General features: G+C 39.4%; 1 protein-coding gene across 1 annotated transcript; it reads left to right on the top strand.

Moving 5' to 3' along the window:
- Window positions 1–14,619: 14,619 nt before the first annotated feature.
- Window positions 14,620–27,287, top strand: LOC107790356 (transcription factor SRM1). The gene is made up of 2 exons (XM_016612275.2): window positions 14,620–15,465; window positions 26,419–27,287. Exons 1-2 carry the CDS (start codon window positions 15,092–15,094, stop codon window positions 26,915–26,917), a joined length of 873 nt encoding a protein of 290 aa, XP_016467761.2. The 5' UTR covers window positions 14,620–15,091; the 3' UTR covers window positions 26,918–27,287.
- Window positions 27,288–27,604: the final 317 nt, after the last annotated feature.

Here is a 27,604-nt window from a genome sequence, read left to right as displayed (position 1 = left end):
GTAACTATGGAATAGTAAAGGAAGAATGCGAAAAAAAATGTGAAAGGAATGAGATTGTACTTATCCTGCAGATATGCTACGATTCCAGAACATTATGCAAGCACGGCGTCAAGGAGATGAAGTAAGGGTTCCTACCCGAGATGTTATTGATAGATAAGGAACCAGTGCGAGACGTAAGTTAAGACAAAGGAAATAACCCAAGAAAGATTACGCGGAATATTAATATCAGAATGGGCCAACGAGTAGTTAGTAGTTGATTCAGGAAGAGCCTAGTTATGGCTAAACAAGAGGACACAAACAAATCAATAGATTGTGCAAGACGAACATAGTGAACCCCAACATGGAAAATTCAGTCTCGCAGATATAACATCGTGATCCTTAAGATATATTCATATAGGAGTTTGGGTAGTTAAAGGTAAATGAAATAGAATGCCACTGGGAAGACAGTCAAAATATTAGTTCAGAAGCAACCCTACAAGCACAAGGGCATGGAAATAAGTAACTACGGATAATTATAGGCGGGGAAGAACATCAAAAAAGAAATTCCGTCAAGTTTACGATGTGATAAGCTTGTAACTTTACAAGAGCCAAAAGGTCTCCCTAAATACTACAACAAAAGACTAGTTGAGGAAATAATGAAGAAGGCTTCAACCTAAGCACAACGACCAAAAGAGGAAATGGTCTTGTAACAACAGTCTCACAACAACATTGTATGCACTCCATAAGGAAGTGGCACCCAGCGTGGTTAATGAGCGGGAAATGAAACCAAAAGTAATATTCGAGACCATATGAATTGCACAAAATTCCGGCATGCATGGGAACTAAGATAACCCTAAGAATGCACGCAACAAGGGGCAGAAAGACTAGGAAAAGTAATTGCTTACGTTGGAAGAAAGCTGGGATGGAAAGAAAGGAATTATTTTGGTCAATGTGCCAGGGCTAGTTACGTTATGAACGCACTTAAGATTTCAGAGTATTATCCATGCAGCATATATGTTGACAGTCATACAGCCATATTCTATAACGGCCTTACAAGAAAACCAGTTAGAAAAGTACCAACATCATAAAAAGTCAGTATGGAGCTACCACCAGATTGTGTATGCACCAGAGGTGCAAGTATTATAAGAAAGCTTCAAGTTGTGAATGTGAATTATACCTATGTGGAAGGAGGATTATGAAGGAGATAGAAGATATGATGTGAAACTTTAAGATAAGTAAGGTAAAGGTGGACAACGTACGAGATACTCAAATGCAGAAGGTTGTGAATAGTCTTTACTTCGGATAGAAGGCTAGAAGTGTGGAGATTCAATATCCAGGGATGATAGTGGCGTCGTCAGTGGCATACCTTCCCGACTATGGTTACTAGGTATCAAGAGGCCTAGTCAAGAGAGTAAAGAAGAGTTAGAGACGATGTGATCTCTCGCTTAATGTTCCATAATAACATAAGAAAATCTATGGGGCAAGCAAGTTGAAGGAAGGTTGCAAGTAGTATAAATAGATATGTGTAAGTCACAAAGTATGAGGTGAGATTAGGCCATCATTCTTAAGATAAACAGTAATGAGGAAGCATTAAAGGACATAGATTTATACATATGGGATGAGCAATGAACGTAAGCTGGAGTTTGGTAGTAGACCTTAGTAACGATAAATTGAGGTGAGAATATGGTATATTATGACCTACTTAGATGCAATAAAGTCATGCGGATAGATAATCGGGTCTATGAAATAAGATATAGCAATATTCGTAAGTTTGACAAAGTACCGAGCGAAGAACTTCAGTATACCTATAGATGCCCAGAGGGACATCTTGTCAAACTCGGTATATGTTTACAAAGTGAGGCCTAGAGATTGGCTAAAAGATGGAGGGAAGAGTCACATAGGCACACCTACAAGGAAAAAAAAAGTCATACAAGCTGCATGACAGAAGGTAGCAAGAGTTACGAGATTGGAAGAATTTCGACCACAGGCCATGGTGTGAGAAAGAGACCTACATGTGGGAATACCCTAGACTTTGGATTATTCACAGAATAGTTGCCTAGATGGCAAGAAGAGTACTAAAGTATTCGGAAGACATAAGTTACGAAAATGATAAGTACATCAGTTAACATTCGAGGACGAATATTCCAAAAGGGGGAATAATGTTACACCCCATGTTTTCATACGTGGAAGTACGCCATAAGTAAATTGATATAAGCTCAGAAATGAGATGTTACATTCCGCATTTTCGTACATAAAAGTTTCGTCGTAAACTAATCGACGTAAATTCGAGAATGAAATTATTTTGGGATTATAAGTATTACGCTATTTCAAAGAAGTGATAAGTAAATTCATGAAGGTGAGAGGGTAAGCAAATCGAAGAAGATGAGTTTCGTCGAAGTTTGACATTTTAGGATAAAATACGGTCCAAGCTATAATACCCGGTATTTATGGACTAATACCATACAAGGTACCACATGACCATAGGTGTACAAAGTGTGTTCAAAGTAAATAGTATTCTAAGTAATTTGAGATTATTTCTAATTATGTGGATAATTGGATAATTATTTATTAATGAGAAATTAACCAATTAATTAAGGAAATAAGTGGGCAATTATTGGATAAGGATTTAGTCTTTAACATGGCAGCCCACAAAGTCACAAAAATGTGACTCTTAAAGCTCACCTATATGTGGAATATTAAGAATAATAGTGGCTTAGTCATAGAAAGAGTGGGGCCACTCTCTTTAGTAAAGACTTCTAACATAAACCATTAAAATACATGTTATATTTGTAATTTGAGGAGATTGGAAATTCAAGCTACCAGTATGCTAAAATTAGTCCTCCTAGGGGCGGCAATATGGATTATTTACATCCTAAAGGTGGGCCAAGAGAAACTAGTGATTATGGTCATTCATATGAAAGGACTAGTTTGCTTGAACATGCAGTACTTGACAAAAGGCATGCTCGAGCACCTATTTTTTTGGAACCCCTTAGAGAGTATATTGTTGATGCCGGGTTTCCTCGAAGAGATGTCATTAACAGCAGTTCATAGGATCACCATTCATTCAATAAACAGTCAGTTTGAAAGAAATTTCTTGGTTGAAAGCAAACGGATGAAGCTTCAAATATGTATTTGCAATTCTAAGAGATTTGCAACGAAGATATATTGTGTAATCGTAACGGGATTTTGCGATTCTAAGAGAGCACGGTACAACCTTTCCCAAGAATATCGTACGGATTTTTCCCTACTCCAGGTATGTTAAGGCTATTCCTTCTTTCTTTTGGCGTGATCTATATAACACAAACGAAACGAGTAAATACGCAACTTTCATAAATGACTCTATTCATAGAAATACTATGGGTGTCTATATTCTCGATTCCCCTTGTGAATTATTATTATATCTTCTGTTCATAGGTCTCAGAAAAATACGTATTTGATAAAGTCTATCCGACAGGCATATTATTTTTATGACATTCTGAGAAATCTTATTAATGTATTTCAAATGCATTTCATTCATTTATACATGTACATTGACCCATGACCAAATGGCATTATATACGCGTATATTATATGTATATGGGATATGGGAAAAGGTTACGACGTTATATACGCACTGCCACCTAATCAGCTGGTATACGTTGATGATTTTGCCCACAGTGGCCGAGATGATATGATGGGATGCCCTCAGAGGCTTGATAATGTTATGAACACATGTACCTATGCACGACATGACATTCATACGCATACCCATGACACTATGAGTATTTAATGATTTATAGAATTATTCAAACTTACATGTCGAGTCTTTTACTTCATGTTTCTCTCATGTCTATTATTTACTGATTTTCATTCATTACATACTCGGTATATTATTTATACTGACATCTCTTTTTCCTGGGGATGCTGCGTTTCATGCCCGCAGGTCCCGATAGACAGGTTGAGAGTCCTCCAAATAGGATATCAGCTCAGCGGAAGATGTTGGTGCGCTCCATTTGCTCCGGAGTTTCTTATTTGGTTAGTACGATTTAGACATGTATTGATTGGTATGTCGGGGCCCTATCCCGGCCTTATAACGTTTATATACTCTTAGAGGCTTGTGGACATATGTCATGTATATGAAATATTGTATGGCCTTGTCGGCCTATGTTCAGTATACGAGTGATTATTTTGGCCTTATAGGCTGTATAAGTCAGTATATCAGGTTAGGTCGTGTTATGTCGAGTGTTCCCTCATGTTTTATTCTTGTTAACTCATATGACCCTTCTGGCCCATTTACCCATGTTGATGTGATGATAAAAATACGTTACGTTGGTACTCGATTGAGTAAGGCACCGGGTGCCCATCGCGTCCCATCGGTTTGGGTCGTGACACTGGCCTACTGTGGCGTGCAGCCCAATCCGATAATAATAAAGCCTATAAGGCCTGCTACGGCGTACAGCCCGATTAATATAATAATAATAATATGTAAGAGGCCAATATGGCCAGCTATGGTGTGCAGACCGATTCACAATATCACTCAGAACACGGCTCTCAGACCCCAACTCAGTCATCAATCTCTCCAGTCTCTCGGGCTCACAAATCTCATACCAATCAACCCAAACAATGATAACATGATGTAACAACAGATGATAACAGAGACTGAGATATGATATGCAAATGAATGAATATAACTGGGTATATAATTGTAATTTAAGCAAATAACCCAACAGCAGAGATGACCTTCGTAGGTCCCAACAGAAGAAGCATATTGCCTAAACATGATTTCTAACATGATTCATAGCTCATATAATCTAACAAATAGGGAGAACATGGAGGTAACAAGATATAACAGCAAAACAAGTCCAGTTATAATCTAATAGTCAACTAGAATCATGATTTTCTCGGTGCACGCCCACACGTTCGTCACCTAGCATGTGCGCCACCTCAATACATCTTTTTTAACACAGCTCCTAGGGTTACAATACCCTCAAATCCAAGTTTATATATGTTACTTACCTCGAACAAGCCAAATCCAATATCGAGCAAACCAACCCATACTCTATGAATTCCATCCCGTGCGTACCGACCTCCGAACGGCTTGAAACTAGCCAAAAGCAACTGAAGAACATCAAATAATGCCAAAGGAAACAAACTCAATCGATAAAGGTGGAATCTTTAATCAAAAGCCCAAAGTCAACTAAAAAGTCAAACCCAGGCTCGCATCTCGGAACCCGACAAAACTCACAAAATCCGATAACCCATTCAATTATGAGTCCAATCATACTAGTTTTACTCAAATCTGACTCTGAATCGATGTTTAAAACTCAAAAAGTCTCTTTATGAAAGTTTAGACAAAAACTCCAATTTCTCTTTCAAAATCATAAATCAAATACCAAAATCAAAGATGGATTCATGAAATATAATCAAAATAGAATAGAAAACACTTACCCTGATTCTTGTGGCGAAAATAGCCTAAAACATCGCCTCAATCCGAGCTCCACAGCTCAAAATATGCTAAGATGTCTGAAACCTTCGAAATAGAGTACTTTATACACTGTTCCAGAGGTACCCTTCATGATTGCGGTCACAAACCTCGCGATCGCGACTATAAAATTTTCCAGGATAATTTTTACCCTATGCGATCGTGGCCATTACCCCGCGATCGCGATGAACAAACTTCCATTAACCCTTTCCAAACTCTTCTCAGATAGCTTGTAGTTTATCAGCTATAACTTTTTGTATATAACTCCAAATGACAAACAGTTTACTTTTCTGCCAACTAGACACAAAGAGCTACAACTTTTATTTTTGGATCATCTCCAATTTCCTTATAGATTGCATGATATAAGCTTCTAAATTCGAGTTAGCGACAACAGGATTTTCCTCCACGCGATCGCAAAAAGGCTTCCGTGATCGCGATTCACAGTGCCCCAACAACAAATTTGCTCTTCGCGAACGCGACCCAAAGTCCGCGATCGTGCTGCACAACTGTGTGGCCAAAAACCAGCAACTGAAAATGGCCTAGAAATGATCCAAAACCACCTCGAAACTCACCCGAGCCCCTCGGGACCTCGTTCGAACATACCAACAAGTCCCAAAACATAACACGGACCTATTCGAGGCCTCAAATCATACATAACAACATCAAAACCACGAATCGTCGATCAAGATCAATCTCTTAAGTTCATAAACTTCGAACTTCTAATCAAGCGTCCAATTCAAGCCTAACCAATCCGGAAATAACCCAAATTTTGCATACAAGTTCCAAATGACATAACGAACCTATTCCAACTTCCATAACAATAACTCGAACCCGATATCATGAAAGTCAACTCTCAATCAAACTTATGAACATTCCAAACCTTCAAATTTCCAACTTTTGCCAATCATTGCCAAAACCTTCTAGAAATATCCAAATGCAAATACGAGCATAAGTCCAAGTCCAAAATCACCATCCTGACCTAACGGAACCATCAAAACTCCGATCCGAGGTCAAATACTAAAAAGTCAAACTATGTCAACTCTTCCAACTTAAAGCTTCCTAGTTGAGAATCATTCTTCCAAATCAATTCCGAATCACCTGAAAACCAAAATCGACGATTCACACAAGTCATAATACATCATACGAAACTACTCAAGACTTCAAATAGCTGAACGAAATGCAAATACTCCAAACGACCGGTCGGGTCGTTACATTCTCCCCTACTTAAACATACGTTCGTTCTCGAACGTGCCAAGAGTCGTTCCAAGGCCATCAATTCACTGTGTAATCTTACCATGCACATACCTGGGGGTGGTCCCACGTCACACCAATACATATAAGTCCGCCAACTCAACATAACCGAAGATTCTTCCTTCAACCTTAGCCCATAAACCTTGGAACCCAATTTCCAACATCCGAAATTCCTTACAAGACTCGAATCTCGCATTTACACACTGTATAAGTCTGATCAAGTTGTATCAAGCCATAACCATAACCCAAGATGAAATCACATGGTATACCACATAACTATCATACTCGTAGCAATAATTTCCGATCACAGTAACTGCTCAAAACAAACCGGGTACCGGTTATAAACCTCATATCAAATAAACCATTCGTACACTGCTGATGATGAAAGAAACACACAGAAACTCATAACCACTCATCAGATCAACAAGTCATGGAGCTCTCTCTCGTCCGACAAGAACCAAAGCCAAATCCTAAGCCGACTTTCGATATTATTATTCCAAACATCCCTTAGTCAAATCCGATAGTATCTATTCTAGGTCCAATGACCTTATCTCATCAAACACAACTATTATATTGACATGCCACACTAATATAACCTAAAGCCATAAACAGTGCAATATGTGTACCAATAAGCAACAATTCAAGTATACTCAGATATGGAAAAATGACTCAATGAGAGAACTGTCCCATAAGCTCAACAAGTACCATCACAACGCAATGGTATGAACCCATCACACACAATAGAACTAAGACACACGAATCTATCACAAAGGATCATATCTCAACATAACCCAGCTGTAATGTGTGACCCCATCCAAACACTGGTCCATATGAAATACCTCAAGCCACAGTGCTTAAGATCAACAACCACGCGCAATTCGACACCAAGTACACGAAGTGCATGACCATAACCATGGAGAAGCGAATAAAAATATATACCACAGCCTAGAAAGACCATAACCAAGGCGCAATCAGCCATTTTACTCCCCAATAACCATCTCGCTCAAATTCCACTATTAGGCCCAAACAGAACCGCACCATGTGTGCATATAACCAACGAATCATGGATAAATGGCCCTCCAAAAGTCCACAATGACCTAACCATAGCACGTATTTCCATCTAGCAAACTTTGGTCGCATCTTCACAGTCCGCAACCCCAAAATAATCTGCTTCTGAGAACTCCCAATCTCCAAATTCATAGAACACATGAATCACCATAGCCAATCCCAACTCCACCACTCGAATGACTAACACATCTCTCATACATAATTATCCCTACGAAAAATACTTCAATAATTCCTCCATGCCACATAGAAAAATCTGAACATCAGCAGTCGATCAACCAGGCGAGTACCGCAATACCAATGAAGTATCTGTAAGTCAAAACATAGTATGCCTTCTGAAATGCGTACCCTTCTCAGGCACTATTAAGTAGTAATAGCATTCATCTAGTCCTCTGAAACCGTCCATGTTGTCTAAGAATTCATGACCTTCCCTTCAAAACTGAACTGTGACCTTGCACATGCAAATCTCAATCCCACACAACACACCGCATCTATTATGCCATCATATGAAAAGCACGAGAATCTCATAATCAACTCTGATTCACCAACAAAATACATACCTGATCAGTCAGAAACCTTCTGTTTTATCTCATCTAGGAGAAAATCACAATACGCAACATGCTCCTCACGCCGGTAAGAAATATATATCTCAAACCGTAGTAGAACCATCGAGAACTCTTCGAAACCCATTTGCACATAACCAAGCCATCAGAACTGAATCTCTCTAACTCCACCAAGCCATCATAACTGAATCTCTCTAACTCCACCAAGCCACGCAGGTCGCCAAACCCAAGAGTATTGCCACAAAACACCTGTAGAGACTCACCATATCATAAGTACCCAAAGAACCGATTATATCCATTACCGTGTTGATCCAACCTACTACCAAACTATCCTATTTCTTCGAGTTCCTTCTGAATTACCCTCAAGTTGACACTTCTCCTTGCCAGAACACCACGATCATTACCCAAACCTCACCACCAGAGATCCCAGCATAAAACCACACCGCCCTAAGGCCCATAAGCCGATGTATTCTCTCTTAAGCACCCCAAAAGTAACACAACCGAGACACCCACTCTGAAGAGTCCTTCTGTGAATCTAAAGTCGTTCCCTTCACCTTCTTGATACTAAAATGTAGAATCCATAATGATATAGAAATATCGCAAGTCCCGACACCATCCGATGCAAATATTAGATTCTAGCCATATACAAGTCCGGAAAATTCTCAATTGCCACATATAAATCTTGAATCCATTAGAACCTTCTCGAGAGTCATCCACTTTGCTCAAATCTCAATTGCACCAACCAAACGGGTCGAACGACCTGTGCCCCATTAGCACGACAATACCCCAAGAAGTAATTCACACCTCTAAGCAACTAAGTGAATCCTTTTCTTGGTACATTACATATATCACGAACAATAACCCTAAACCATTTCCAAGACTCCCATATATCCATAAGGTGTAATACATCATGCATCCAAAAATTCCTTACTCAAGTCATCCTCAAAACCAACCTCTACAAGTCATCGATCTATAAGTATGCCTCAGACCGAAACCAATACAACATGTAACCATGCAATCAAATCGTCGATAGCAAACTCCCCCAATTGGATCAAGCTATAGAATAAAACATACGATAATTCACAATGTCCCTACTCTATTACGGCCATAATCCTGCAATGAGATTCAACTAAATCCTTCACAAGCTCCTGCAACACAACCCATAAAAATACTTCAAACCATCCGCTAATCCCGCATGTATCCTCGTGACAGTCATGTCAACTTTCTCAACCAATCCAAACTTAAATCGCAACACATATAACCCAATGGTAGAAAAGAAACCCTCCACACAACATCATAAGGATCACACATCCGTAGATTACCCCGCAGGAGATAACCCATCTGCTTAACCTCAAATTGGCATCTCTCTATACCCTTCCACAGCCACAACTATTACACAATCACTTAATCTTCTTGAGTCTGAAGTCATCAACAAGACATGAAAATCTACTTCATTCCACAAATGAAAAAACATGAATTAATATCACAAAAACCTTCATAACTCAAGACTGTATGACACATCCACAGAAATCGAGCATCCAATAGTCCTTTTCACACCTCGAACAAGCCAACCCATACTCTAGGAATGACATCTCGTGCATACCGACCTCTGAACGGCTCAAAACTAGCAAAAAGCAACTCAAGAACATCAAATAATGTCAAAGGAAACAAACTCAATCGATAAAGGTGGAATCTTTAATCAAAGGTCCAAAGTCAACCAAAAAGTCAAACCCGGGCCCGCATCTCGGAGTTACGAGTTTAAAACTTAAAAATTCACTTTATGAAAGTTTACTCAAATCCGACTCCGAATCAATGTTTAAAACTTAAAAATTCACTTTATGAAAGTTTAGACAAAAGCCCCAATTTCTCTTTCAAAATCATCAATCAAATGCCAAAATCGAAGATGGGTTCATGAAATAAAATCAAAACCGAGTAGAAAATACTTATCCCAATCCATGTGGTAAAAATAACCTCAAAAATCGCCTCAATCCGAGCTCCATAGCTCAAAATATGCTAAAATGTCCGAAACAACAAATTTGCTCTTCACGAATGCGACCCAAAGTCCGCGATCGTGCTGCACAACCGTGTGGCCAAAAACCAGCAACTAAAAATGGCCTAGAAATGGTCCAAAACCACCCCAAAACTCACCCGATCCCCTCGGGACCCCGTCCGAACATACCAACAAGTCCCAAAACATAACACGACCTATTCGAGGCCTCAAATCATACATAACAATATCAAAACCACGAATCATCGATCAAGATCAATCTCTTAAGTTCATAAACTTCAAACTTCGAATCAAGCATCCGATTTAAGCCTAACCAATCCGGAATGAACCCAAATTTTGCATACAAGTTCCAAAAGACATAACGAACCTATTCCAACTCCCAGAACAATAATTCGAACCCGATATCATCAAAGTCAACTCTCAATCAAACTTATAAATATTCCAAACCTTCAAATTTCTAACTTTCGCCAATTAGTGCTGAAACCTTCTAATAATATCCAAATGCAAATCCGGGCATACGCCCAAGTCCAAAATCACCATTCGGCCCTAACGGAACCATCAAAACTCCGATCCGAGGTCAAACAATAAAAAGTCAAACAATGCCAACTCTTCCAACTTAAAGCTTTCTAGTTGAGAATCATTCTTCTAAATCAATTTCGAATCACCTGAAAACCAAAATCGACGATTCACATAAGTCATAATACTTCATACGAAGCTACTCAAGACTTCAAATAGCTGAACGAAATGCAAATGCTTAAAACGACTGGTCGGGTCATTACATTACTCCTTCGGCATGTGCGGGCAACAAAATTTCTCCTCGGGTGGTCACATTTATTAAGTTGAAGCCAGCTAGAAGATTTGTCGCCGGAATGATGTTCTCGGTTAACTTCTCTTGCTCCAAAACTAAACATTGTATGATGTTGGCTGAACTTCCTAGATCAACCAAAACACGCTTAATCTTAAAATCTAGAACATTAAGCGAAATTACCAGAGCATCATTGTGTGGTAGAAGGAGTCGATCTGCATCTTCCTCCGTGAACATGATGTCATCTTTTGGGACTTCCTGGATCCTCTTGCCATGAGTCACCGATATCTTCGTCTTCTTTGCTGCCAAAAATGTCACTCTGGACCTCGTCGCCTTCGAAGATCATATTGATTGTGATTTGAGCCGACCCTACCGCCGGCTTCGATGGTTCCGCATTATCTCGATTTCTACCATAGTTGTTCTTGGCGAGGCCGCTAAGAAACTCTCTAAGGTGACCATTATTTAACAATGTTGCCACTTCTTCATGAAAATGTTGGCACTCCCCAGTTCTACGGCCGTGAGTCCCATGGAATTCACACCACATATTAGGATCCCTTTGGCTTAGATCCGATCGGATTGGTTTTGGGAACTGAGCTTCTTTAATATTCCTCATTGCCATCTCTAATTCTACCAGGCTGATATTGAAGTTGTAATCGGATAACCTGGGAGACGCTGAATCTTGAGAACCCGACACCTCTTTTTTCTTGCAACGATCTGCTACTTTGACCACGATCCTTCCTTCTATCGGAAGTGAACCTATCTGACGACTGGAATCCTTTATTACCACGTCCATCGGCTCTCTCGTAAGGTTGAAAACGAACTCTAGAGGGTCTCCGATCCACATCAAAATCACTTTTGAATTTATCCTAATTCCAATCACGATTTTGTCCTTTGGAGGACGCCGAGGAGCCAAGTTGATCATCTTCTATTCTTATCTTCGACTTGTAGCAATTGTGAACATCCGCTTATATGGTCGCCTAAACCTCGAGCAAGCTCTCCTTTAATTTCTGGGAGGCGTCGTAACTCAGTGGATTGAGACCTTTTATAAATGCCTCCACTGCCCACTCATCCGAAATGCTGGTAACAACATCCTTTCTTTCTGGAACCGGATCACGAATTCTCGCAGCAGCTCTGATTCTCCTTGCGAAATTCTAAATATATCCGCCTTTCTAGCCTGGACCTTTCTTGCTCCAACATGAGCTTTGATGAACGAATCTGTAAGCATTTCAAAAGAATCGATTGAATGCTCAGGTAAGAGAGAATACCATGTCAGGGCACCCTTCGTAAGGATTTTGCCAAACTTTTTCAACAAAATCGACTCGATCTCATGCTGAGCCAAGTCATTTCCTTTTACTGTCGTGGTATAGGTCGTGATGTGCTCCTGTGGGTCCGATGTCCCATCATACTTTGGAATATCCGTCATCTTAAACCTCTTTGGGATCAGTTCCGGTGTCGCGCTTGGTTTAAATGACAACTGTGTATACTTCCTCGAATCTGGTCCTTTTAGCATCGACGGCGCACCCGATATCTAATCCATCCAAGCATGAAACTTATTCGCGTTCTGATCCATTTGTTCATTCATTTCTCTCATGAATCTCATGAGCTCAGTTTTGAAAGGATCATTCAAGTTGTTGTTCCTAGATCCACTACCGGTCTCTCCGGCTTCATCGAAATCGACTTCATCCCTTGGAGTGTTGTTATCAGTTCTTTGAGCCGTCTGATTTGCGGGAACGCTGGGAGGAACCTGAGTCCTTCTATTAGCGTTATTGGAAGCACTCGATAACTCCTACTTCAATTCCGTTATCACACGATCTTGCCTAGAGAGGTGATCCATAATCGCCTTTTGTTGTTCTCTAAAGATTTTGACTGTTTCGACAACGTGCTCATCCTCCGCATCATCAGGAGTCGGGCCCTGCACATGCCGAGTATATTGCCCTTTGCGAACCGGGGTTGCTTCATCCCCTTCGTTGCGGGTTTCGCTAGTTGAATCATCACGCCGGAACGCATCTTCTCGTTCATCATGTGCTCCAACATTGTAAGCGTTGTTGGTATCATTAGCTGTCATATCTGATTTTACTAAGGAAAGGGTCAAAACTTGTTAGTAGTAAACGAATGAATCAAAGCAACTACGCATTTGTCTATGCCCTATGGGGGGTGCCAAACTGTTTACCTGTAAAATATTAAAGTGAAATCTATAGCGTGATTTATATACAAACGAATCGATTTGACCCAAAAATAATAAGTCAATGAGAACAAAAGTAAGATTGTCAAATGAAATTAAAGAAGATAACAAGCCTGACTGAGAGCTTAGCCTTTCGATGACAAAAGTGAATGCAATATTCAAGTATCAGAATTGAGCGCAATATGACAATAGATTATAGCTTTTGTGTAGAGATTTCTCGTGTCTACAATGGATGTTAATCCTTCTATTTATAGCCCCATTCAGGGAGACAAGATCCTCAAATTAAGTTCCTCTTGAATGAGAACAAAAACGTCATTGATGGGTGCAAACGGTTGCCCGTTGAATGTTACCCGATGACAATGCTTTGAATCTTTGGTACTGGCTGCTTTGTCTTCGGAACTTGTTCAACACTGATTGCACGCTTGCATCCGGTGCCAGTTATTTGCTGACTCACATCCCACATGTCTTTAGTTCCACGTATCACTCTGTCATTCGCCTAGCTGTCATTAACCAATTTTATCCCGTACAGGTATGAGGAGGGGTAGAGGTAGGCCAAAGAAGTCTTGGTAGGAGGTGATTAAGCGGGACATGACGCAACTGGAGCTTATTGAGGACATGACCCTTAATAGGAGGGTGTGCCGGTCGAGAATTAGAGTAGTAGGTTAGTAGATAGTCGAGCGTTCTACCTATGTCTTCTCGGTCCGATAACATTAGTGTTAGTATGATATCTCTTTATTCTTAGATTGTTATTAACACTTGGTGTTTACTTACTTTCTTGGCTTCGATCTTCTTATTCTATCTTGTTGTTGTTACTACTTATTGCCGTTACTTCTTTTCGTTCTTTTTTTAGCCGAGAGTCTATCAACAACGTCTCTGCCCTTCTATTATATGAGTAAATATGTAAAAAGGTAAAGTTTTCATAATAAATGGTGGATTGCTCAGTCAATTTACTCGCTTTCAAAGTGTTTCTCTAAGCAGGGTGCTGGAAAAACCATGTTGGCAGGGAACTGAATTTTGTGATTTCATCTTACTTACTGCTTTGCATTAATTGGTTAAAAGGGACTTATTTTTTTAACTTTTCCGTAATTTTACTATCTGTGGCTCTGTTGAAGAGAACAAATGAAAAAGGAAGCCGCAGTGTTTAACTGTAAAAGTTGGGTCTCTACTCGAAGTGCTTTTACTTGTGGACCAGTGCTGTCAAAATTGTTGTTATCAAGAAGGGAATTTTGGCCGTTGGGTCATCGCAGGGATTAATAAGTGGCAATTGGAATACTGTTGCTATCCAAATTTGGTCTTCTGGGTCTTTCTTGGATTCATCATGGTAGTCACTTTCATGGTATATTAGTCGTAATTACCATGGAATTGGAATCACCGTCAGTAATTAAAGTTGTCTATTTTTGCTTTTATGACTTTCAGATATTTCTCATGTTCTAACTAAACTAGGGTCCCTCTTTTCTTCATCACTATGGTCAGCAATCCACAAGTGTACAATTCTTGATTTGGCGAAGGAAACCACCATTTGCATCCATCAGCATCTCTCTGCTTTTCAGTTTGTTTGGCTATTTTTGGACTCCCTTTGTTTCTGTTCTCATTGGGCTCATTGGCCTGCTATATCTGGCTTCTGATACTCAAATTGGTGTATTGTATATCTTGCTGAGGCAATAATTCAGATCCCAATTTCCGCAAAGCTCTAATTGTTCAAGCTTTTTTGGGGAACTGTTGAGAACTTGTTCAGATTCAGTTGTATAAGCTCAATATCAAAAACTAACAAGGGTAGATGACAATAGATGAGTCAAGTAGCTCCATATGGAGTAGAGAGCAGGATAAAGCATTTGAGAATGCCTTGGCAACTTATCCTGAGGATTCTCCGGATAGGTGGGAGAAAATTGCGTCTGATGTTCCTGGGAAAACCTTAAAAGAGGTTAAGCATCACTACAACCTCTTACTAGATGATGTTAGCAGGATCGAGTCTGGCTGTGTTCCTTTACCTTGTTATAACTCTTCTTCGGACAGTTCTACAAGCCATGGTGCTGATGAAGGAATAGGAAAGAAGAGTGGGAATTCAAATGGTGAATCAAATCATGGAGGTAAGTCTACGAGGGCGGATCAGGAGCGTCGCAAAGGCATTGCATGGACAGAGGATGAACATAGGTGTGTAGCCATTTCTTTATATGTACAAGTCTTTTCTACTCTCTGCATAAAATATTCAAGCTTACATATCTTCAAAGTTTACATAGCCATATATGTTATCCACTATTACATATTATCATTGTGTCACCTTATGTTTATTCAAGTATATCCATATAAATGATTACAAGATGCTTCCACTTCTGTGATTAACGCTACAGTGGAACTCTTTCACTTTAATCCTGACCTCAAGGTTGATCAATTTGCACTGGAAATATTCAGTGTATATCTTTCTATGCAAATGCTTCTGACATCTTCTTTGGCAAGCTTGAGCAAAGGTCCTCACTGTTTCTGTTTTGGCATCTGAACATGGTTGCTGACCATAAGTAACTGTATTGCACCAAACAGATCTGTTGCTTTTCTCTTAAGCTTACTGTACAAAATATCTCCATGAATTTGTTGCTGAAATTCTAAATGGAGTTAATTCACAACCTCTACAACAGTTGGAAGAATTGATGGTAGTAGTTATATATGAATTTCTTTTTTATTTGAACCAATATAATATCATCTGAATTATCATGGCAATTGAAGCTTATTTTCCTTGGTAAGGCGGAATGTTTTGATTCCTTTTTCACTAAACTTTCTCTAGCTGGGTTGAGTTGCTTCCCCTCGTACATAGAATATGAAAAAATGAACACCTTTTGGCTTGAGCGTATGCTTTGTTGATTTTTAGGAGTAATTTACTGCTAGACAATTGTAGATGACAGAATGTTTATCAGATACGGTGTAAAATATCAAATAATGCGTGGTCTTAAGGGTTAGCCCCAGATGGATTTCTAGGTCATCAAATATAAAATATCAAATATTGGAAGAGTATATTAATGATAACAGAAAAAAAGCCTATTCTAAGTAGGTCTCTGGTTCTTGTGTCAGGTAAGATCAAAGCACAGAGAGTATATTGACTTTCATTTCTCACTTGCGTTGGTAATATTTTCTAATTTGTTTTGTTTGTGAAGCTACGTTGTCCATAAGAAGCATGAAATAATGTTGAATGCAGGTGTCCCATTTAGCATGTTTATTTATGCTAAAGAGAAATGTGGATGCCACTTGGTTGACTTTAAATAAGAGAGTAGGGTAGCACTGACAAATTTTGTGAGATAAGTTCATGTGGAGTGTACAGTTAGTGGCCTACAGCAAAGTTTATCTGAAGCCAGTGTAATCATATAAAATATTTACCGGTTAAATGAGTGAATTAAGATATGAATAGTTGGGTATCTATGAGTAAAACTATATTCAAGGTGAAATTGTCTTAAAAGGGCCTATTTATTGTGACTCTCATCGTTTAGCCAGGAAGACAGATGTGCTTGAGTGCTTCCTCAGTGATTTTTCTACTTTGTATGCAAAATGATTTTATCAAAATCTGGTTAGCCTAATGATCCTATTATTGACGAACAGTAAGCTGATCATGAGCGGATGAAATACTCCTAATCTTTGCAGAATTCTAGGAAAAACCAGAAAAATAGCCCCTTTATTTCTTCGTCAATTCATACTAATGGAGGATTCATAGCTCAAACTAGTTCTACTAGGATATGTAGTCTCAAGATATTAATAGTAACCTTCCACACTCCCACAACTTTGAGTTCAAAGGGTTCGAGTAACCAATAAAGCAAAGCGGTAGAGGGCCTATTGACTCCTCGGAAGGGGTGTTTGCCATATCAAAAAGAAAAGGATACAACCTTGTGATCCATCCTTCTATCTGTGCCTTTGCTTCTAAACCTCCCAAATGAGTGACACTAATGTAATTGCATTGGCTAACATGTGCCATTGAAGTGAGCTTGTACGGGAATTACTTATCCTCTTAAGAGCATGTAGGAAAGAGATTGGTGGCGTTTGCTTCAGATATTTGAAAAAGAATTTCAACAAAAATCGTTCAATGTTTGCAATAACTGTTGTTCAACCAAAACATCAAGAAAGAAAAGTTCTTCAGCTTTTCCAGAAACAGGAAAGTTTTTATTTCTTGGCATTTGGTTGAAAAGAAGCTTTTGCAAAAGTTGATATTTTTTTCGCAAACCAAGTGTTTTAAATTTTTGACGCAAACACCACCTTACTCTTTTCTTGCTCTCCAGTTCTAATTGGTTTAAGTTATTCCTAATTTAATTAATCTGTGTGTCTCACTTGAGTGTTCTCAGTTGCTGCTTTTTGTCATAAATAGTACTATTTCAAAAATATGATGCTGAGGTCATGGATGTATCTCCTGGGTCCTATTTCCTTATCAATGTCCAATCACTACCCTATAAGCATCCTTGCTTTTATTAATTGTCTCTAACTTACAGGTCAATTAATCCTGTATCTGGAATTGGCATTTAACCATCTTTAAAGCATTTATTGTACTTGGCCATGTTTTATAGTGTATCCCATGTATCAGAAGTATTGCTCTATCTCTTGCCTAAGTCCTGCAGAACTCCGCATTTTGTGTCTGCCCCCCCCCCCCCCCAACACACACACACACACCCCAACCTCTGCATTTCAGTCCTGCATTATAATGTTTTTTCCTCGTGCACTTCTTGTGCGATAATAGCTAAATACTTTTTATTGCCAGTTAGTGTGCGTCTTACCTTACCCTTATTTCTGAAGTCAACAATTCGCGTTAGTGTCATTCTGCATCACTGTGGTTGCAGTTTAACCATTGCGATACTGAGCCACTTTTCCTAGCAGCGAATAATCTCGTCATAGTACCTTCTAATTTCTTTCTTGATGAATACAAATAAAAATTTGAACCTTTTAAAAATTCTCATCCTTTATCAAGAGAGATGAAATATAAACTCTGACTTCTCTTTAAACCCCTGTTTAGACAGAACTTCGGCCAATTTCTGGTGACAAGTACAGTGAGTTTCAAATTAATTGTTCAATGACTTAAGCCTAGTATATGGCGACATGAAACGTGATTGAATAGAACCTGTACACTTTGAAGATGAAGGAAAAGAGAACATCTTTTGTTGCTGGAAACTCATACAAACTGATTGAGATATTTAGGCAAGAGGTATTTCGACAAGGCTCGCTGATACAAATGTATGAGAGAAACAAGAACTCCATTGGGAAGTTATGACTTTGTCCACACATGCTACAGCAGGTATGTCAGAACTTTCACCTGGCTTAAAGAGGGCTGTGGAGAGATATGTTGGAGATGGAAAAAGTCATACTAGATGGATTAATATTTTGTGCTCCAGACTTTAGCAATTGGGAAAATAAATCTAACAATGGGAGTTTCATCACTTACTTTCCTTTATTTAGTAGGCGCTATTTCTCTTCATTTGACAGCATCGCATCAAGATGGATCCAGTAATCCAATTGTTGTACATTCGAAGATGGATAAAAATGCTTTTTACCTTTATTTGATGTGAAGGAAGAGGAAAAATGGGATCATCATCCATGAGGTGGTTTACAATATGGGATGGGTGGATTTGGTGTAGAAAATTAAAAATTTACATAAAAGGCACCTCCTGGTAACATCCTCTGAATAATCCATCTTTCAATAATTGTGTTGATGCTACAACATTACAAGGATGGGCAAACTCGAAGGTGAAGGTGAAAGAGGAATTGCTGCAAAATAGAGATGTTTACTGATAGAACTTTATGGGGTAAAAAAAGATGTTTATTGATAGAGGAGGAGTCCTTGAATAGAAGAAAGAATTTTCTTAGTAATTCCTTGGGTGGCTTCTTTTGAGCCGAGGCAACAAAATTCCAGCATGCTCGGAAATCAAGAAGTGGGCCAAACAACCCTTTTTCTTTGATGCTTATGGAATGTAAGAAATATAAGATTGTCTCAAAATAGTGAGAATGATGTAGAAAGTACTGTAGATCTTTTTCGTGTATTTATATTTTTGGTATAAAGATAGAATACCGTGGTGTATTGTAGTTACATACACAACTTGTACATACCTTTGACACTTGACTTGTGTTCAGTAATAAAAATTTTGACTTAAAAAAAGAAGGGCAGACGCATGAAAAAATTTGACACATCCAAATTTCTAACATGAATGACACATGTCTGGATTTGGAAACTGAGGATTGGTAGGAAAGTGATATTTTAGACGGGGAATACTCTTTCTACATTGGTGGTTATCGGTCATTGGATGCCCCAGAGAAGATGTGAAACCTGAGTACACTTGGATTAGGCTTCTAGGGCTACCATTACATCTTTGGTCGAAAAAGGTTTATCGAGCAATTGATGATTTTTGCAGTGATTTTATTGAATTACGCAATGCACCAAATACTGGCATTTCAAGTAGGATTGAATTTGTGTGAAATATCTCAGGTTGGATCAAATTTGTGTGAAATGGAGGGACAACCACATTTATGCTTGTCCGAGATTGGAAATCGGGATGGTATATAGGTAGAATCTACTCCCTATGTGAGCTTGGGTTGCAGAAGATGTCAAGGTGATTGGAAAATTAGAGAGGTTGGGTCTGCCGGGGCAGATACCTACGCAAGAATAACCATGAGGAATTTGATAGTATGAAATGAGAGCTCTTTTGTTATGTGGGTTAGGAGACACTTGTTCGATCTTTACATGGTTCAAAATTTAAATTGCTCGACAAGTTTTCAAAGGATGACGTGGAGGATTCAACGGGTGCAATGTATCCGGTAAAAGAGGACGGGACCCAAATCCAATTGCTCACCGCCTGACCGTCTTTGTCTAGTCCAGTTCAGAACTCGTTGAATGGAAAAAAACATTTGGTGAGCAAAGTGCATATAGTGGGGGTAACTCGATATGCTTTCTAATGAAACTACAGCCCACTTTGGCTATTCTTTTGTTCCTGAATCTAGTAGGTGTAGACATTGAGGCCTTTGAAAAAATGGTTAAGAAGGTCGATTTCTCGAAGTTGCAAGTAGTTTATAACGTAGTCCTTTTAAAGAGGTCCGCCCAAAGGATTTGACGAAGGAGAAAGAACTGGAGTTGGTTCCGACCAACATTTTAGAGATTGCAGCCATACAAGAGGTGACTGTTTTGGAATGAGGTGATGGTTCCTTAGAATACATTCCTGAAGCATACCCCTTGCCTTCGATGGAGGAAGAATGGTATAATGCAAACAACAATAACAAACCCAGTGTAATCCCACATGTGGGGTCTGGGGAGGGTAGTGTGTCCGCAGACCTTACCCCTATCTTTAAGAAGCCAGAGAAGCCGTTTTCCTGTAGACCCTCGGCTCAGAAAAGATAAAAAGAAGCAGCAACACAAGCAAACCAATTAGAAAACCGAAGCTAAAATATAAGACTAACACCAAGTAGTGCAATCAAAAAACCGAAGCGAAAGAAACAAGTGATAACAGAAATCTAAGAATAGGAAAATGCAAAGGAATAGTGTAATGCATCTTCACCAAATGTAAAGCAAAGGTATCATATTATTAAATGAAGAAAACGTAATGATGCTAAGCAAACGTCTAGTGGCTCAATTCCCATGTTTCGAGGTGAAGCTCTGCTACTATTCCAATAAATTGTAAGAACAAAAGGGAGAAAGCTAGTAATAATATCATTGAAAGCTCATGTAACAACAAGAAGCGGATGAGAGAATTAGAAACATTTGAATTTCATATTAACCACAGAGATGGGAAAAGATGGAAGGGTAAAAACAATCACCAAGGATAACAATCACCAAAGATAAATGGAAGTTAAAAAGAATTAGTTGCAATATAGGGGGGTCGAATCTAAGTGTTGGTCCATGAAGGGAGAGCAGACTTTTTTTATTTCCGGAGAAACAACATTGGAGTATGGACATATGGCTTGGTATGGCTTATATGGGCAAATAGGTGAGTTGATTAAGCTGTCATCAACTCAAGAGGAGGTAGTGGTGGCATTGTTATCCTTTGGGTTATTGTAGTCATGTAGAAAAGTAGTTTATAGAGAGAACCTTTGTGAATAAGGGATCTAACATGTTTCTTCAATCACCAACAGAAAAAAGTTCAAACATAATCCTGCAACTAATTATTTCGCATGTCTGACTGATGATCATTTTAACATAGAAATTGTTCAAAGAACCTTGTAAAATGTATGTCTAGCTTGTAAGAAACATTTGTGGTGTTCCACTATATAAAGTGCTTAATTATCTGTTTATCTCTTTAATGGATATAGATTTTCATCTAAGACAGAAATAGATAACACACTCTTGACTTTGCACTCCATAAATATTTCCAATTCAAGCCATCTGCACTATGCCCGAAGAATGGAGATGTAGTACGATGATCCCGTTGTATAAGAACAAGGGTGATATCCCAAGTTGCAACAACTACCGGGGAATCAAGTTACTAAGCCATACTATGAAAGTTTAGGAGAGGGTGGTAGAGCTGAGGTTGAGGAGGTTTGTGACTATTTCTGAAAACCAGTTCGGATTTATGCCGGGATGTTTGACTACGAAAGTTATTCATCTTGTTAGGAGATTGATGGAGCAGTATAGGAAGAGAAAGAGAGATTTACATATGGTGTTCATCGACTAATAGAAGGCTTACGATAAAGTGCCAAGAGAGGTTCTGTGGAGATGTTTGGAGGCTAGAGGTATTCATGTTGCATACATTAGGGCTATTAAGGACATGTATGATGGAGCTAAGACTCGAGTAAGGACAGTGGGAGGGGACTCGGAACACTTCCCAGTTATGATGGAGTTGCACCAAGGGTCAGCCCTCAGCCCATTTCAATTTGCCTTGGCAATCGACGCACTGACGCGCCACATTCAAGGGGAGGTGCCGTGGTGCATATTATTTGCATATGACATTGTACTAATTGACGAGACGCGGTGCGGTATTAACGAGAGGTTAGAGGTTTGGAGGCAGACCCCGAAGTCTAAAGGTTTCATGTTGAGCAGGACCAAGACAGAGTACTTGGAGTGCAAGTTCAGTGGTGCGACTCAGGCAGTGGACGAAGACGTGAGACTTGATTCTCAAGTCATCCCTAGGAGAGAAAGTTTTAAATACCTTGGGTCAGTTATACAAGGGGATGGAGAGATCGACGAGGATGCTACACATCGTATTGGGGCGGGGTGGATGAAATGAAGGCTCGCTTTCGGTGTTTTGTGTGATAAGAATGTGTCACCAAAACTTAAAAGTAAGTTCTATAGAGCAGTGGTCAGACCGACTATGTTGTATGGGGCAGAGTGTTAGCCAGTCAAGAATTCCCATGTCCAAAAGATGAAGGTGGCTGAAATGAGGATGTTGAGATGGATGTGCGGGCATACCAGATTAGATAGAATTAGAAATGAAGTTATTTGGGACAAGGTTGGTGTGGCCTCTGTGGAGGACAAGATGCGGGAGGTGAGACTTAGATGTTCGGGCATGTGAAGAGGAGAGGCTTGTGCACCGGTGATGAGGTGTGAGAGGTTGGCCCTAGAGGGCCTAAGGAGAGGTAGAAGCAGGCCGAAGAAGTATTGGGGAGAGGTGATTAGGCAAGATATGAGTTTGCTCCAGCTTACTAAGGACATGACCATGGATAGGAAGGTATGGAGGTTGAGAATAAAGGTAAAGGGTTAGGTAGCCGAGCGTGTCCGTGTCAGTAACAATTGCTTTAGTACTTGACTTAGTGTCATTTGTGTATTCTCGTATTCCTTGACTTCTGTTATTATTTGTTGCTTTCGTTTCGGCTTTTTGATTGCAGTACCTAGTGTTTGTTTTGTATCTTTGCTTCGGTTTTCTGATTGGTGTGCTTGTTGTTGCCCTTCCTTTTACCTTTCCGCCGATGGTCTACCGGAAACAACCTCTCTACCTTCTTGAATATAGGGGTAAGGTCTGCGTACACACTACCCTCCCCAGACCTCACTTGTGGGATTACAGTGGGTTTATTGTTGTTGTTCAAGCCATGCAAGAGAGTAAGTATTTTTTATGATCAAATTACCACTAGTTAATTATATAATGTATAGACTTGGTTCTTAAAGACGAGAGATGATTTTGCCTACATAAGTAGATTAACGAGAGATGATTTTGCCTACTTAAGTAGATTAACGAGAGATGATTTTGCCTACTTAAGTAGATTATCTGTTATTTTGATGTTCCTGTTGGTAATGTGATACATAAGTGGCGTTTGCTTTCTCAGTGGTCTCAGCTTATATTGTATTATGTAGTTGCAATCCACGAAATCGTTCCTATTTCAAAAGATATTATAGTGTACGATTGTATCTCCTCTGGGAGATAGTTCCAGTTTATCAAGCCAATACTTTGTCAGGGCTCTTTTTAGTCCGGTTCCTGACCTGAAACTTGATCTTGTTTGTGCAATCCGAAAATTCAGAATCGTTGGTTGCAAGGATCAAGTGCGATGTGATCATTAGGTTTAGCCTCTTTTGTCTCAACTAACCTGACTTATTTGATCCAGATTATTAGGTTAGGGTTGCTTTAAGAAGATAATTGAACTGAATTGACAGGAGCCAAACCGGTTTGAAAATGAAATATATTCTAATCAACCAATTGCTTAGTTTGGTGCAGTTGTTCCAGCTCGGCCAGGGTTAGTTTATTACTCTCGCAACTGAACTCCAATCTATAAGTATGTTGACCTATTAATCTAACTTTATATTTTTTAGGAAAAAGGTCCAAAATTGCCCCTCTACTATGGTATATTGTTTACTTCTGCCACCCGTTATACTTTTCGTCCAAATTTATCCCTACTGTTAACAAAGTTTGCATAATTGCCCCGGATCTACACGTGGCAGCTGACCTCCTTAATTTTCTCCATGTCAGCTGCCAAGTCAGCAGGTCCCACCCAACCCCTCTAATATTCTGCATTTGAATTAAGGGTCAAAAGTAATCTGCAACATAACAAAGCTATTTTCAAGCAGGTCAACTTACACAAACGAGATCACACAAATCAAATCCAGATCCATCAAAATAAAAAGCAAATATCTCTGGTTTTTTTCCAAATATAAACGCTATACATTCAACATACTTGTATTACGCTACGAACCGACCCGCCGGAATTGCGTGTTGCCGCCGTGTGAGGATTTGGAAGCAGAAGGTGGCGATGGAGGTAAAAAATGTTTCCGGTTCGTCGACTCATCTGCGATCGGTCCAAATCGGGGTCGGTTCATAGCGCCGCCGCCGTATTAGGCAGTGAAGTAGAAGATAGGTTGAAGAAGGAGGTAGAGGAAGATTAAGCAAGTGCTTGACGCTGCTAAGAACACCAATCCGTACAGAGTTCGAACCGCCATAGAAGAAGATTCTGGATTTTGATTGGAAAGAGATTTGAGATTTAGATCTGGAAAGTAGTGGTGGGGAAGTTCGATTTTAATAGTTTAATGTATTAATTTCAAACTAATTGGATCCGTCTTAAGAGTTATATGGAGTCCAAAACTGGCAGTGTGTGGGACCTACTGAAATCACCATTGAAGGAGCTGTAAGAGAGCTCGAAAACATAAGATGGGTATTCTGATTTGCCGAAGTTTGAGCTAAGTGTTTTGGAGTTTGTTGGGAATATTCATGTGGAGAAGTTGTGGACGATTCTGTTTGGTTAAAAATTTTGTTTGGATCGAAATATTTGAAGCAAAGATGAAGAAGCACTGAGGAAGAAGAAGAAGCAACCTTTTTGGGGATTTTTTTTAATTTGCTGATTTAGTAAATAAGTGTAATAAATAAAATATATTTTTAAATAGTGACATGGACTCTGACTTGGCAGCTGGCATGGAGAAAATTGAGGGGGTCAGCTGCCACGTGTAGATCCGTTAGGGTTAGGAGCAATTATGCAAACTTTGTTAACGGTACAGATAGATTTGGACGAAAAGTATAACGGGTGGCAGAAGTAAACAATATACCATAGTAGAGGGGCAATTTTGGACCTTTTCCCTATTTTTTAACTTGATCGCTGTCTTCATCTTCCTTTGTTTTTGCCTTGTTATCTGCAATAACATGAAAAAATTGTACTGGATAAAACTATGCAATAAAAGGACGAGAAGTGTATTTGATAGAACTAATCGAAAAGAATTCTGGAAAACAAACAAACAAAACAAAACCCAGTGAAATCCCACATCTAGGGTGTGGGAAGGGTAATGTGTACGCAGTCCTTACCCCTACCTTGAGAAAGTAGAAATGTTATTTCCGGTAAACCCTCCGCTTAGAAAAGATACAAAAGTAAAACGGATAAAAGACTCAGGAAAGGTAAAAGCAGGAAATAACAATAAGCAGCAATACCAGCAAGGCAATCAGAAAACCAAAGTGCAAGAATCAACAAGTAATAACAGGAATATGAGAACAAGAAATACAAGACTAGCACTAAATAGTGCACTAGAACTACTGGTACGAAGAAGATGCTCGGCTACCTAACCTTCTACCCTAATTCTCGACCTGCACATCTTCCTATCAAGGGTCATGTTCTCGGTGAGCTGGAGCATCGACATGTCTTGCCTAATCGCCTCTCCCAAATACTTCTTCGGTCTACCCCTACCTCTCCTTAGGCCCTCCACGACCAACCTCTCACACTTTTTTACTGGGGCATCGACACCTCTCCTCTTCACATGTCCGAATCATCTAAGTCTCGCTTCCCTCATCTTGTGTCCACTGGAGCCACTCTCACCTTGTCCCGAATAACTTGATTCCTAATTTTATTCAGCCTGGTGTGCCCGCACATCCATCTCAGCATCCTCATTTCCGTCACTTTCTATCTTCTGGACATGGGAGTTCTTGACTCGAAGTGAAAATATATATTCTCAATGACATTTTTGCTTTTTGAGGACCGCTGAACAAAATTTCAATTTTTATGTCGTCAATCTATATCCTTTCCTGGTTTACCTGAAAAATATGCTCTTTCATGCGATGCTTGGTGAGCTTTCTTGTGTGCAATGCGCTCTATGACAAAGTTGAAAAGTGCTGCATTAATCTGAAAGACTATTGTTCTCTTTCTTGTCTTTTTTTACTGCTGTGCTATTTGTGTCTGTTGAAGCTAACTCTTGTCTTTGAAGCAGAAGTAGCAATTGATCTCATAAATGCCTTTTTCTTCTTGGTTCTGAAACAGATTGTTCCTTCTTGGTTTGGACAAATACGGGAAAGGTGATTGGCGAAGTATTTCACGAAATTTTGTTGTGACACGTACTCCTACACAAGTGGCCAGTCATGCTCAAAAATACTTCATACGTTTAAATTCTATGAATAGGGACAGGAGACGGTCAAGCATACATGACATTACCAGTGTTAACACTGGAGAAGTTTCAGTGCCTCAAGGTCCGATTACTGGCCAATCAAATGGTTCAGCTACAGGAAGTTCTAGCAAACAGAGCAAACAACCAACACCTGCATTAGCTGCTCCTCCTGGCGTTGGTATATATGGAGCAACTAGCATTGGACAACCAATAGGAGGACCCTTTGTTTCTGCAGTTGGCACGCCAGTGAATCTTCCACCATCAACACATATGGCATATGGTGTCCGGCCTCCACTTCCTGGGGCAGTTGTTCCTGGTGCTCCAATGAACATGGGTCCAATGACGTATCCAATGCCACATACAATGCATAGGTAATACAAGTGTTTAGTTATGAAATTGTACAAAGTAAGACGGTAGAGGCTTGTGCTTTCTCAGGCTTAATGCAATCTTCTCACTTAGCAGTAATAATATTTTGTTATGTCACAGAAATTTGACTTTCATTGTCAATTTATCTTATAGAAGAACAATAAAGCATTAGGCAAGACTCCATGCATCTATGTCTGTGATTTAGGCTACCTAGATATAGGTTAGTGATCTTTTTTCTTTTAGTTATGTAGGCATCTTCTCATGAAGAGGTAACTGAAAGTAAGGTTGAGCTCTTTTATGGGGAAACTTTTAGTGAACTGTTGATATGTCATTGTTGGGAAGTCCCATTTCATGTTATACTTTGCCATACGTTTCAATACTCTTTATCGTATGAGAGAACTCGTTTTCAGCATGCTTCTATCCATGAGCATGAAGTCAGCGGCCTACGCTGGTTGTCTGCCATTCAATCACGTGTTTTAAGATGCACTATATATTTACGAGTTGACGTTAGTACTCAAATTGTGGGTTTGCACACAAGTCAAAATCGTCTGTCATGGGATTGGATAGTCCTATGACGACCACAGTCTAATCAAAAACGTTTCACACAAGTTAAAAGCAGTAACTCTAAGCTACTTTTGTTTCTATTTATAAGTTTCTTTTCCTTCTATTTACAAGTTGAGATTAGTTTTGAAACGC

The sequence above is a fragment of the Nicotiana tabacum genome, chromosome 12 (genome assembly GCF_000715075.1).
Source record: "Nicotiana tabacum cultivar K326 chromosome 12, ASM71507v2, whole genome shotgun sequence".
Lineage (NCBI taxonomy): Eukaryota > Viridiplantae > Streptophyta > Magnoliopsida > Solanales > Solanaceae > Nicotiana > Nicotiana tabacum.
This window is presented reverse-complemented; position numbering and strand designations above follow the sequence as displayed.